This window comes from Macaca nemestrina, chromosome 17 (assembly GCF_043159975.1).
Source record: "Macaca nemestrina isolate mMacNem1 chromosome 17, mMacNem.hap1, whole genome shotgun sequence".
NCBI lineage: Eukaryota > Metazoa > Chordata > Mammalia > Primates > Cercopithecidae > Macaca > Macaca nemestrina.
The window spans coordinates 12,234,588-12,247,015 of NC_092141.1; the positions used below are offsets into that span (position 1 = coordinate 12,234,588).

Sequence of the window (12,428 nt, forward strand, 5' to 3'; positions counted from 1 at the left end):
CCTTTATAAGTTGAGTGGTTCTTATGCTTTGGTTCTTTGATGACTAAAGCTAACAAAATGTAGATCTGTTTGCCAAGTTAGGTAAGTGGTTTTATAAAAGTGTATTTGGCATTAGGATGAGTTTGCATTTGAGAGAGGAAACAATACTCAAATGAACTACTCTGAGAAATGTTTTTTTTCTTAATGTTTCATCAATGATTTGTGAATGTAGATAGATTTAATAGGAAAATTTCTTGCATATTAGGGCATCATTCTGTGGAAAAGTATGATTCTTTAGTCAACCTAAAATATGGAATTGACTTGTAACATTCAAGAACCTTCCTAGCCATGGCTTGGACTTTCTCTTGTGGCAAATCTAAAGCCTTGTGACTTCAGCTGGGTTAGTGTGAATCCTGTAAAGAGAAGATCCCGTTACACCAGGTCATTAATCTTAGAGATGTGTAGCAAATAGTACTAGATAGTATCGTGGTTGGCATGTTAGAGAATAGCATATTCTGATTAATAAAGCTTGCCAGTTAGTTGAGAATTCAACAGCTTCTATAATGAAATTGCACAGGCAGGATGATTCCTTTTCCAGTAGTAGCTGTAGCAGCTAGCGTTCTCATAGCATGTAGTAATGTTTAAGAAACAGAAGGATGTTGAAGTGGAAAGAGCACTGGTCTTAGACCCAGAAAACTATGGTTAAGGTAACTGCTCTGATGTTTACAAATACTGTGATTTTAGGGAAATTACCTAACTTTTCTGAACTCTCTGTTTAGAAATTTCTCATCTGTTAAAATAGGGAGAATGCCTAACCTGTAGGGCCATTTTAAGAATCACATTCTTAATGCACATGAAAGTGGTTTGAAAATTATAAAATATAAGTATATACGGATTGTTATTAGACATTATTTGCCTGCTGTAGTTACTAGTCACTTAAAATGTAATAGATTTCAAGATCTCTTAGCTGAGAAATGTCAGTTTTCAATAGATGTTTTCTTACAATGGTTAGAATAGAATCTATAATTCATTAGGAAAAACACTGAGCCATTTGTAAAATACTTGTTATGAGAAATAGTTACAAAGTATATGTTGTAGGTGCCTCTGATTCTCTTAAAGTGCTGATCTAGGCAGTTTTTTTTCTTCCTCCTCTTAGGTCTTAATATAGGTATATAACAGAAAACTTAGGGACCAGTCCAGTCCTTAGCTACTTACTCTTAGCTGAGCATTTTTATATATCAATTTAAGTAAAAAGATGATAGCTTGATTCTGCTTTAGAAAACACACCCAGTACTTGAAAATGTAATGAAGTATATCTGTTAAGAAAAAGTTTAGGAAGATTTAAAATCAATGTAGTTATTTCTCCTAATAATATTTGAACATAAAATGTATATGAAATGTCCTGCTTTTGATTTTGTCTATTTTTACCAATTATTCTGGTTTCCGAAAACCATGGGAGACCTTTATCTTTAATTTTAAAGAACTGAATTGTGCAGTGAGGAGTTTAAAACCCCAGAACTGCTTGCCTTTCCCAGTGTGTTGCATAACATTTCTTTCACTATTTAACATAACCTCATACAAGTCCACTTCAGCAAATTAATCCCCACTCAAAGCACAGATTGCATTTCTTTTTATGTTCCCTTAAAAATTAGAGCAACCCTAGTATTAAAGTAAAAAAACCTCACTTTTAGAATGCATATTTTTTCACGTTTTCCTATAAAATACCTTACTAGCGTAAATGTGTGCTGAAACTTAAGATGGGATATTAGTTAACCCTGTATTTTGAGTTGTTTTCTTTTTTCGTAAATTTTTCTTCTTTCACTAATTTGAGAAGCTGGATTGATGTGAGCCCACAGAGTTTCCTTATTTTTAGGGGTCTGGATATCATAATCCTAACTCCATTCTACGTAATCCAGGTCAGTCTCCTTTGTAGTTTCTAGGAGATGGAGATAGCTCCAATGATACAACCTGAGGAACTTTAATTGAGGCTTAAAAAAGAAAGGGAAACTAACAGTTAACAACTCTCTTTTCACTGTTCTTACCTAATTTGATGCTCACAACCACCCTTTAAAGGTAAGTGGGCACAGCCCCTTTCATAGTTTAGGGGGTAGACATTTATTTGTTCTGGTGGAGGTGGGTTTTAACACCTGTGTGACTGGTAGCCTTTGCTCCTCTTACTGCTGTACGGCATGGTTCTCTGAGCCTCTTGAAGTCATTTCGGCCATTCAGGTCTGAAGGAAGAATCTTTGCCAGAAATGAGGCAGATTCAGGAATAGAGGAGAGAGATTATTTTAGGTTTCAGTCAGGGGGTGGAAGCTCCAAGCAACCAGCCACCTTTTGAGATGATTTTGGAGCCTTGGTGCTCCAAGAATGGTGCACTTTATGTTACAATGTTCTAAACTTGCTGGAGGGTTTACAGTGGCATTTTGATTCTGGAGACATTTCGATTGGGAATCTCCAAGTAAGTAGAAGACTTTTTAATTACAGGAAACCAGTGCAGATTTGAAAGGTAATACAATCCTTTTAACACTATATATAAAAGGAACTCATTTGGCATAACATTTAACAAATGTTGCCATTCTGGCTAAATTTGTAATCTGGGCAAATTACTATTTTTGCTAGTGGATGTGGGTTAGCTTCTAGCTGTTTCCTCCCAACTCCAGAAAATCTTCAGGTATCTCTTCACACGCTCGGTAAGGTTGGGAGTTTAACGTGTACTTACATTATTAGAAAGTATTCAAGTCATAAGATTGGCCTTGCTTGTAGCTGCACAGTGAAAAGGAGATGATTAGCCAGTGGTTTACCCAACTCAAGGTGGGCCTTTTGAATGAAGAAAACAGTTACATCATATGCAGCTTGGTTCTTTAAGAACAACACGTTATTCTCCACCACGGAGAAAGAGGATTAAAATGGACATCACAGCAGCTTTTTCAAGCTATATTGTATTTCATCTTACCCAAAATTGCTCAAACATTGAAAAACGAGGAATCAAGAAAAGTGTTGCCAGACGTATATATCTGAACACACACACCAAATTGTTCAAACGTTTAAAAAAAGAGGAATCAAGCAAAGTGTTACCAGACATATATATCTGAGATATCTATATGTCAGATGTATATATATCTGACATGCCTATGTCTATTTATTGCCTGACTTTGCTAAAGAAATCAGTGACATTAAGGAGCTCCCCTGATGATTTTGGCAGTTTCCCTGGTATCTAGTTATGTGCCTGTCGTGGGGAAGCATCCATCTTTTTGGGGTTGTTAGAGTCCTCAGGATGCCAGGCTGTGCCTAGGAAGGGTTGTGGCAGAGGTGTAGAGTGTGGGGTGGGGATCCCCAGGGCTGTTGGGAGTCCTTCCCTTTTGATTCTCTCAAGATGACTGTGAATGAAAGGAGAAAGACTGGTTTTGTGTAGGTTAAGCTGGTCTGGTGAGCCCCAAAAGATAGGGAAGGTGCCATAATCATTGCTCCCATGAGGGAGAGAACAGGAATAACAGCGCCTATGATAATAACCTGCTTTAGTCCAGGCTTTTGGTTGGACTTTTTAGATTTATTTTCCCATTTAATCATCACAAAGCTCTTTTGGGTATTTTATTTTTCACAAATGAGGAAATTGAGGCTCATATAAGTTAGATACTTGCCCGAAGGAGCATAATTGTAAGTTACTGCCTCAGTATCCTGTGCTTCATTAAACAGGCTTGAGAAGGTAATGTGGCATTTAGTTTTGTGGCCAAAGAATAAATAAGGTGGTCATTGCCCAAAAGGAGAGAAAGAGCTGGCATTATGAGGAGGACAAGATCTTGAATTTAAGAAGTGTGGAAGGGATTTGATTAGTATTTTATCAACTCCTGACTGGTGGATAATTCTAACAACCTGGAATTGCCAACCTAGGGTGGCTCCCTTTTGATAAAGTTTCAGAAAGTTGAGGTAAGGAAATCTAAAAGAAATAAACCAGCAGGAAATAAATCTTGGGGAACTTGCTCTGAGTACAGAGAAAATACAAATTTAGGGTAGGTTTAGATAATGCCTTAGATGTTAGAGCCATAGTGATTTACTATGGGTAGCTGCGGTTTAAGGCATATGCCAGAATTTTGAGGTTGGAAGTTTGAAGGTGTCAGACAACTAGACCCTTCATGCATGTGACAGAGGAAAGACTTTGTAGCATGGTCTATGGGCATGACTCAGTAAGACAGCTCTGATTTTCTTTACTTTAGTGTGGGTTCATATTGTAGTTCATAATGCACTTTCAGCAGTACAAAAATCCAGAATGTCCAGGGAATCAGAAGGAGCTCCTGAGGAGGTAGGAAACCACTTATGTCCTGCCCCACCCCCTCTCTGATTTATATCATCAACCTAGAGGAATGGGAATGGAGATAGCTGCAAAACCCTGTGATGGCCAAATGGCCATTACACAAGCAATATTAGATTTAGGCACACTGTTTTCAAACCCTTGAGATAATGTTATTTATTTTAAAATGACACAACTAGGGCTCAAGTGAAATGACTTCAGTTTCACAGTTGGAACTAGAACTCTGCTCTCCTAACATGCTCCATTTTGTTTTTTACTTTATCAAATACTGTTTGCTTTTTGTCTTTATAAACCCTTACACATCCTAAACAGCCTCTTACCTCACTGTATGTGGTAAGAACAGTAAATTGCAGGTTTCAAGTTATGGCCACATAAAATATCTTAAAATTGAGGTAAGAGGGTGAGAATGAGGGGCAAATGTGGGAATGAGGGTAGGAGAGACCTACAGAGAAAAAGGAGGAGGAAAAACCCCCATGGAGCTTTATTTCTCATATAGGCTTACTAGCATTCTGTCCTATGCATTTTGATACTGATTCATCAATGTGAAGAATTTAAATTCTTAAATAAATATTATTCTTTATATTTATTCTAAGGTTTAATTAAACTTGCCTGGGGCCAGGAAAAATGAAAAAGACTCAAATTTACCCCTACTTGCAATGGGGAAAATATAAATGGAGGATCATGTCAAATTAAGCCCCAGGGTACAGATGGTTCACCCAGATACAAAAAGTGAGGCACACAAGACTTTTAAAATGTAGCCAATTACTATCAACAAGTTCAATTGATTATCTAGTACTTCCAGAGATAGGACTTAAAGTAAGTGAATAGGAAGTCAGAATTTTGGAGACAAGGGAGACTTCAAAAATTAAACATATTGGCCAGGTGAGATGGCTCATGCCTATTATCCCATCACTTTGGGAGGCCGAGGCAGGAGGATTGTTTGAGACTAGCCTGGGCAACATGTTCGGACTCCATCTCTACAAAAAAAACACAAAAAACAAAAAAACCCAAAAATTAGCCAGACATAGTGGCTTGTACCTGGTGAGATGAGAGGATTGCTTGAACCCAGGAGTTTGAGGCTGCAGTGAGCTGTGATCATGCCACTGCGCTCCAGCATGGGCGACAATAAGACCCTGTCTCTTAAAAAAAAAAAAAAAAAAAAAAAAATTATGTGAGTGAGTACTAATGAATATTATAGCATAACTAAGAACTTGCATTTTGTAAAGTTGAGGATATTGGAAGTTTTCCTCACTTTTCCTTCCCACCATCTTTCTCTTGTACAAGATTGTTGCTTGTCCCCTTTGCTCATCCTTACCCTTTTGAGTATGAGCTGGCGGAGCTATTTGGTACTTTCCCAAATCTGTACTGTAAGCACTAACTTTCTGACTTTTGCAGGTCTTAGACGTTTAGACAGACTAAAAAAGCTTCTTACCTAATTTAATTGATAATGTTAAGAAAGTTACAGAATTGCTAAAGAAAAGGTGAGCCAGTGTGTTCCGGTTAATTTAGCCCTTGCTTGTCAGCGGACTCTGGGCTAGTTACCAAGTATTTTCTTAGTGAGAAATAATGCGGAGAGATGGACGTTTGGATGAGACCCCAGAATTTGTTCACCTGGTCACTTCATAATTAGATACCAAGAACAAGTCTATACTTATGCCTTGAACATTTTAATCCCCTTTCCACCTCCTTTGTAGCTACTTACATAGATTCTGCACTGGTGAGAGAACTTCAGGTTTTGAGAGTTTTTTAGCGCTTAAACTGGGGCTTAGCTTCTAATGTGTTAGAGCAGTCATTGGTGATGTTCTGTCATTCTCAGTCACATATACCTTAACATTTTTAATATGCACTTATTAAGCAATGTAACTTTCTTTTTTACACAACCTTACATACAGATCCAATTGATTTCTTTATCATATACCTTACAAATTTGTTTTCTTGCTCCTTTCACCATCCGTTTTACTATTTTGTTCACCTCTTATCTCACCTTTTCACCTCTTTCTTTTTGCTACCTAGTAAGGTATTTTACTTTAAAGTTGTTTGTTTCCCCAGCCTCCTCTCCCGTTGTAGTAGAAGGTGAGTTTTACCTTCCCTTTTCAAATGGGATGCGGGGAAGACTTGCCTGCTACTTCCAGAGGACCCTTTTCTTCCTGAATGTACTCAGTTCATTTTGCGTGGTAGGAGGCCAGCGGCTTTTAGTTACTTAGGCTTATAAGACCCATACATCTCTGTTTTTCTTTGTGAATTCTGTTCCCACTGCACGTTTGGTGGGGCAGCATATTGACCTTCAGTGGTAGAGAGACCGGGGTCAGACCTTCTAGGTTTGCCCTAGTACTTCTTTCCCACGAAGTCTCCATTCTCACTTCTTCCTGCATTGTTGTTTGTGTGATAAGGTAGTCAACAGTGGATTACTTTGGTGGTGCACCAAAGATACTTTCATGTCAAAGTGGCTACATTAGCATTTTTCAGTTTTTGTACTTTATAGATGGTATCTTCTTAGAATCCTAAGAATTTTGATAACTGGATAGGAAAGACTACTTAACTATCCTTCCTTCAGTCCTGGCTCTTTTTTCTGTATGTTTTGATTGAATTTGTTTAAACACAAAGTTATTGTGAGTTTACTTCCTTCATTTTGTTCCCCAAAACAGTAATAAACACAAGCATAGATAGACCACTAACAAAACCAGATATCCACTCACTAAACTAGGGGTGAAAGAATATTTTGTGAAGGCTTTTGTTTTAAATGGCTTATTTTACTGGGTGCCTCTTATTAAAAATTATATCTGTATACAATGTGTGCATAAGATGTAACCAGATCCAACTGGATTTGAAAAATGTGTTTAGGTTTCTAAGGGGAATTCACAGGTTTTCTTCTTATAACTTCTAAAGTACTCGGCTTTCTCATTCCTAGGGACACTATCTTTTTTTCAGGCCTGTTTTAGAAGCATCTCAACCCCTCTTCAGCAGTTCATTGTCTTATTGTTTGAAATTAGCTAATTTACTAGGAAATGTTTTGTGTGTGTAAGTTTCACAATTTATGAAGTGCTGAAACTTTTGAATCATAGATGGTAATTAATCATGGGTAACTCTAAATCAGTAATTTAAGTTAGTTAAGTAACTCACATTCTGTATTTGTAGGTTGAAAACATTTAAAAAATGGACAGAACTATCTTAAAGGTTACTGTTAACTTCTAAGGGCTTATATTATAGTTCTTTTTATTAAATATATGTGAAAAATAAAGATTAAGACTGCAACACAATTTAAACTTGATTTCAGTTTCATGGAATATATTACATCTACATCTGACAGAACTAAAGTTTTTAAAGAAAGCTCATGTGTTATTGTTGTCTCTGGTGGGGGTAATGTGATTTGACCTGTTCTTGAATTCGTTTTATTCGAAATTTAATATAAAAATGCAATGTCATGTTCCAATTTTGGTTTGTTTGATTTACAGTAAATGAACTGGAACTTATCTTTTTTACTTTAGGCTTTCAGATAAACTTCTGTGAAAAGGCACAAAGTAAGCTACAAATTTTATGATATTATGCTATTTATTTTTTTCATATTCATCTTGGTATTGGGAATGTGTCCACTATTGTTTCAGCTAACTAGCCTTGGCAATTTTACATTCAAAGAGCTTCCATTTTTCATTCTTCCAAATATTAAAAAAAATTATATTCTTGATTGTAAATTGTACTTTTTTCACTTGAAATTGAAATAGCAAAATATGTATGAGTATTTAGATGTATATAATATGGAAATATGTATTTAGGTATAGAAAAGTATATATAGGTATTCAGATTTAACCCTAATTTAAATTACAAATCAAAGAGAATTCACTTTTAAGATCGTGGTACAGAAAGTATAGAGCTATTTTCAGAGATCTTATGCTTTAAAATTGAATTATTATAAACCATACATTGAATATATTTGTAATTTTTTTCTTTAAAACAAAACAGTGTTTTTCTGTTGCTTCCCTCACCATCCTTATTCTGTATTAGGACACTAGTCTTCATATAATACAAAATAGACTTTTTCTATATTAAAAAAAGTTATAAACCTTGCATTTTATTTTATTTCATTGAGACAGGGTCCCACTCTGTTGTCCAGGCTGGAGTGCAGTGATGCAGTCATAGCTTACTGCAGCCTTGACCTCCCTCAAGCGATCCTCCTGTCTCAGCCTCCTGAGTAACGGGGACTACAGTGCATGCCACCATGCCTGACTGACTTTAAACTTTTTTGTAGAGACAGGGTCCCGCTTTGTTGCCTAGGCTAGTTTCGAACTCCTGGGCTCAAGAGATCCTCCTTTCTTGGCCTCTCAAAATGCCAAGATTACAGGTGTGAGCCACTGCACCTGGCCAAAAAGAAAAAGCATTTAAGCTTAAATGTCATCTGTATAAAGTACAGTTAAAAAAATCTCATCTCAAGGAGACTGCTCTCCAGTTAACATAAAAATATACCAGAATGTGATATAGGTCGTTTTGTCTTCTGCTTATTTATTCATGAACTGGAGAAGAATGATGCTTTGATATGTATCATTCTTGAGTAAATTGATTCAAAGGCAAAAAAAATTAACCTGGAAAAAACATTTCTATGTTTAAAATTTTTTTGGAATGAGAATGTATAGTTTCCACTGGTTGATCGTTATGATGCCTTTGAAATGTAGTTAGCAAAAATTTATTTCTTGAATGGTTCACCCACAGTGTAACTGTAGAGATCAAGCAGTTAGACCCTAGGATAAAAGTTTTTTTAATTGGTTCGTTACTGTTACTCCTCCCTTGCCTTAAATAATGGACTAAAAATAATATATGATTTCCTGCTCATAGTGAACCTTTATATATGATACATATCTATATGTAATGAAGTTACAACTTCTATTTTATGTTTTTAATTTTGACATGTTCACTGTGATAATTTTTAGCTTTGACTTTTAAAAATGTCTACTTAATATTTAGCCAGACAGTGTTTAGCTTTTATTTGTATTTTAACCTAAAATCTAATTAATGAAAAAGACTATCTTGTATTTTTGTTCATTTTGGAAACAGGGTCTCACTGTGTTTCCCAAGTTGGAGCCCAGCCTCGAATTCCTGGGTTCAAGTGATTTTCCCACCTCAGCCTCCCAAGCAGCTGGAACTACAACTGTATGCCACCACAGCCAGCTCATTTAAATTTTTTTTTTGTAGCAATGGAATCTTGCTATGTTGCCCAGGCTGGTCTCGAACTCCTGGCTTTAAGCAGTTGCACTTCGGCCTTCCATAGTGCTGAGATTACAGGCATGAGCTACCACACCTGGCCTGACTTTTTAAAAATTTTAAGTTGTATTCACATTATTGTTCTTTTATTTAACTTAGTGCTATTGTAGATATAAAACAAGAGAAACATTGATTATAGTAAGATTGTATATACAGTGTTTATCAGTAGCTTTGTATGTGGATTACAAATGCCTTTGAATGTTCTAAATGGCTCTGTTTTTGTCGTTATAGAAATGATAGGTTTGCGGTTCGGCCTGCTTTGATACATATGGAAGAATTTAACAATGGAGGCTTGGGACAGCGAAACCTATTAGAACTTAATTATGTGGTGGAGGGGCATATGTATTCCCACTTTGATTATTCACCTTGATTGCCCTCACCGTCTCTTTATACTGTGGCTGCTTTCTCCTCGCTTTTCACATCTCTCTTTATTTCTGCCTCTTCCCGTTGGAAGGCTCCTCTTTATTTTCCAGCTTTTGGGATTCAACACAGTTACTTATATACATTCATTCACAAATCACATATTGGACACCTAGAAACCATACAGTAAGCGAGATTCTTGGTACAGAAATGAATACAGTACAGGAATAGGCCCCTGGCCTTAGCAAGCTCATAGTGTAGTGGACTAGATTACATAAGGGTTCAACCCCTGATGTTACATACTAATTGATTTTTAGCTGGAACCAGGGTGAGGATGGTGCAGCAGTGGATCTGTCCTGGGCACCTTTGATCCTGCTGTTATCTCATGAGAGAGAATGAGCATAAAGGGTGCTGAGAGTCTTATGATAACTGCTTTCTTGATTGAACACCATGTCTTAGGGATCCAGCAATGGGCCTACCCTACTTTGGAGTTAAGCAGATGTGTCTGTGCTGGCTCAGACCTCAGTGAAAGACTCAGGGAATGGGAGTGCACACGTCAGGGAGGGGAGCTGGAGACTTGATAGAGATGGCCAGCCCTAAGTTGACAGTGTGTGTTTTTGTACTATCAGTACCTATATTTTAGTATAAGTTCTCAGTTGCTTACATATATTAACACTTCTAAATCTGGTCCTGTGATTTGCATGACTTAAAAAATTAGAAGTGCAAATCTGTAATTTTTGCAGACAATCTGCTGGTTTGCTCTGGAATACAGACATTAAAATGAGTAAAAGTGGTCACTCATTTCTTTAAAATTGGGCTTGGGCTGGGCACGGTGGCTCATGCCTGTAATCCCAGCACTTTGGGAGGCCACAGCAGGCAGATCACCTAAGGTTGGGAGTTCAAGACCAGCCTGACCAACATGGAGAAACCCCGCCTCTACTAAAAATACAAAATTAGCTGGGCGAGGTGACACATGCCTGTAATCCCAGCTACTTGGGAGTCTGAGGCAGGAGAATCGCTTGAACCTGGGAGGCAGAGGTTGCAATGAACTGAGATCGTGCCATGGCACTCCAGCCTGGTCAACAAAAGCGAAACTCTGTCTCAAAATAAATAAATAACTCCATCTCAAAAAAAGAAAATACAAATGAAAGTGAAGACTTGAAATCATCAAAGGACTGATTTCTCCACTGTTGGGCACACTGTATTTCTGGAATCTCCACTTTTATTCTAAGGATATTTCAGAATTGTCAGATAAACTTATGTTTAATTTATTAAAAGGAACTATATGTCATACAGTAGTTGTAGGAAGGTATGGGGCAAAAAGCACAAAATTAGATATTCAAGTCTGATAAGTCTTGAGTACTGGCTTCTTCAAATGCTCAAATCTCTCACAAATAAAAAAGATTTATTGTAAGATGATTCTGATGACTAATGGAAGCTCTGAAGGATTAATTTTTTTCATTGTTTGACTTCACGTAGTTTTTGCTCTTTATATTGCTACTTCACTCTCTTTTAATCACTTTATTACAGTTGCCTGTTACAAGTCAGTGGAGTTTTATTGGAGATGTGTGTGTATGCATTTACATGCACAAATAGAGATTACATATTTAATTTGGGAAACAGATTTCTATAGAAATTCAATAAAAATTCACTCTGCTCCTCACAGTCTTCCTTTTATAGATTATGATTTATGCTTTTATCTACTTTTCAGTTTATTTTCTAAATATATGTTTATTTTAGATAAAATAAACTTCAAGTTATATTTATTTAAGACCATAGTGTCATGTTTTCTTTAATATTGTTGGATCATTGAATTTTTCTGAAGTCTGAATGTAAGAATACTTTAGGGAAAAAAATATTTTTCCATTCGTAAATGTAGAGTTATAAGTGTAGAGGTCCTGTCTTAGAAGGTTGATAAATTTATCAGTTATTTGAAGATAATGTTTTTGTACATGTAAAGGTATTTATATAACTTATGACCATAGCTCACTGACTTTAATAAGCTAACCTGTGAACACAGTTGTTTAGAATATGACTTACTTGCTTTATAAAACCAGTTTTTCATTTTTTTTTTTTTGAGGAGGGATGAGGATTTGCCTGAAAACATTTTTTTTCACAAGCTACCCAACTACCAAAAAATCGTTCTTCCAAAACCTCCTGATGTTGATTCCTCGTGAAGAGCAACTGAGTTGCCCAACGTGTGCCACTCATGACAGAAGCCCCCTTTTTTAGAAACATAGTTTTTGAGAAGTGCTTTTGTGAATTGAATTTACCTTAGTGTTGTCAGCATTCTAATTTTTTTTTTTCAGATGAGAATTGTGACTCATTAAGGATCCTTGGGCATAGGGATTTTCCCCAGAAAGTGCCTAACCGAATTGTGTGCTAATCAGATTGATAGTAGCTAGGTGTTTGGCAAATACTCTTTTAATAATTTATTTTTCACCGAAAGGTACTTTCAGCTCTTTATCTATCACCATCCTCCCCGCTACCCTTTTTTTAACTATAGTATATTATCAGTTCATGGCTGAAG

At 36.5% G+C, this 12,428-nt stretch overlaps 1 protein-coding gene and 1 non-coding gene across 3 annotated transcripts in view; one reads left to right on the plus strand and one right to left on the minus strand.

Annotated features, from left to right (window-relative positions):
- Positions 1-12,428, plus strand: part of LOC105473552 (mitogen-activated protein kinase kinase 4) — a 122,290-nt gene that overhangs the window by 3,582 nt on the left and 106,280 nt on the right. The window contains exon 2 of one of the 2 annotated variants that reach the window (XM_011727357.2): positions 7,774-7,806. The exons of the other annotated variant lie outside the window; for it this stretch is intronic. Coding sequence (XP_011725659.1) covers positions 7,774-7,806 — 33 coding nt within the window. The remainder of the gene's footprint in view (positions 1-7,773; positions 7,807-12,428) is intronic. 2 annotated transcript variants of the gene reach the window in all.
- Positions 11,986-12,125, minus strand: LOC112425200 (U11 spliceosomal RNA). Its single transcript, XR_003016267.2, has one exon. It is a non-coding gene; the product is annotated as a U11 spliceosomal RNA (small nuclear RNA).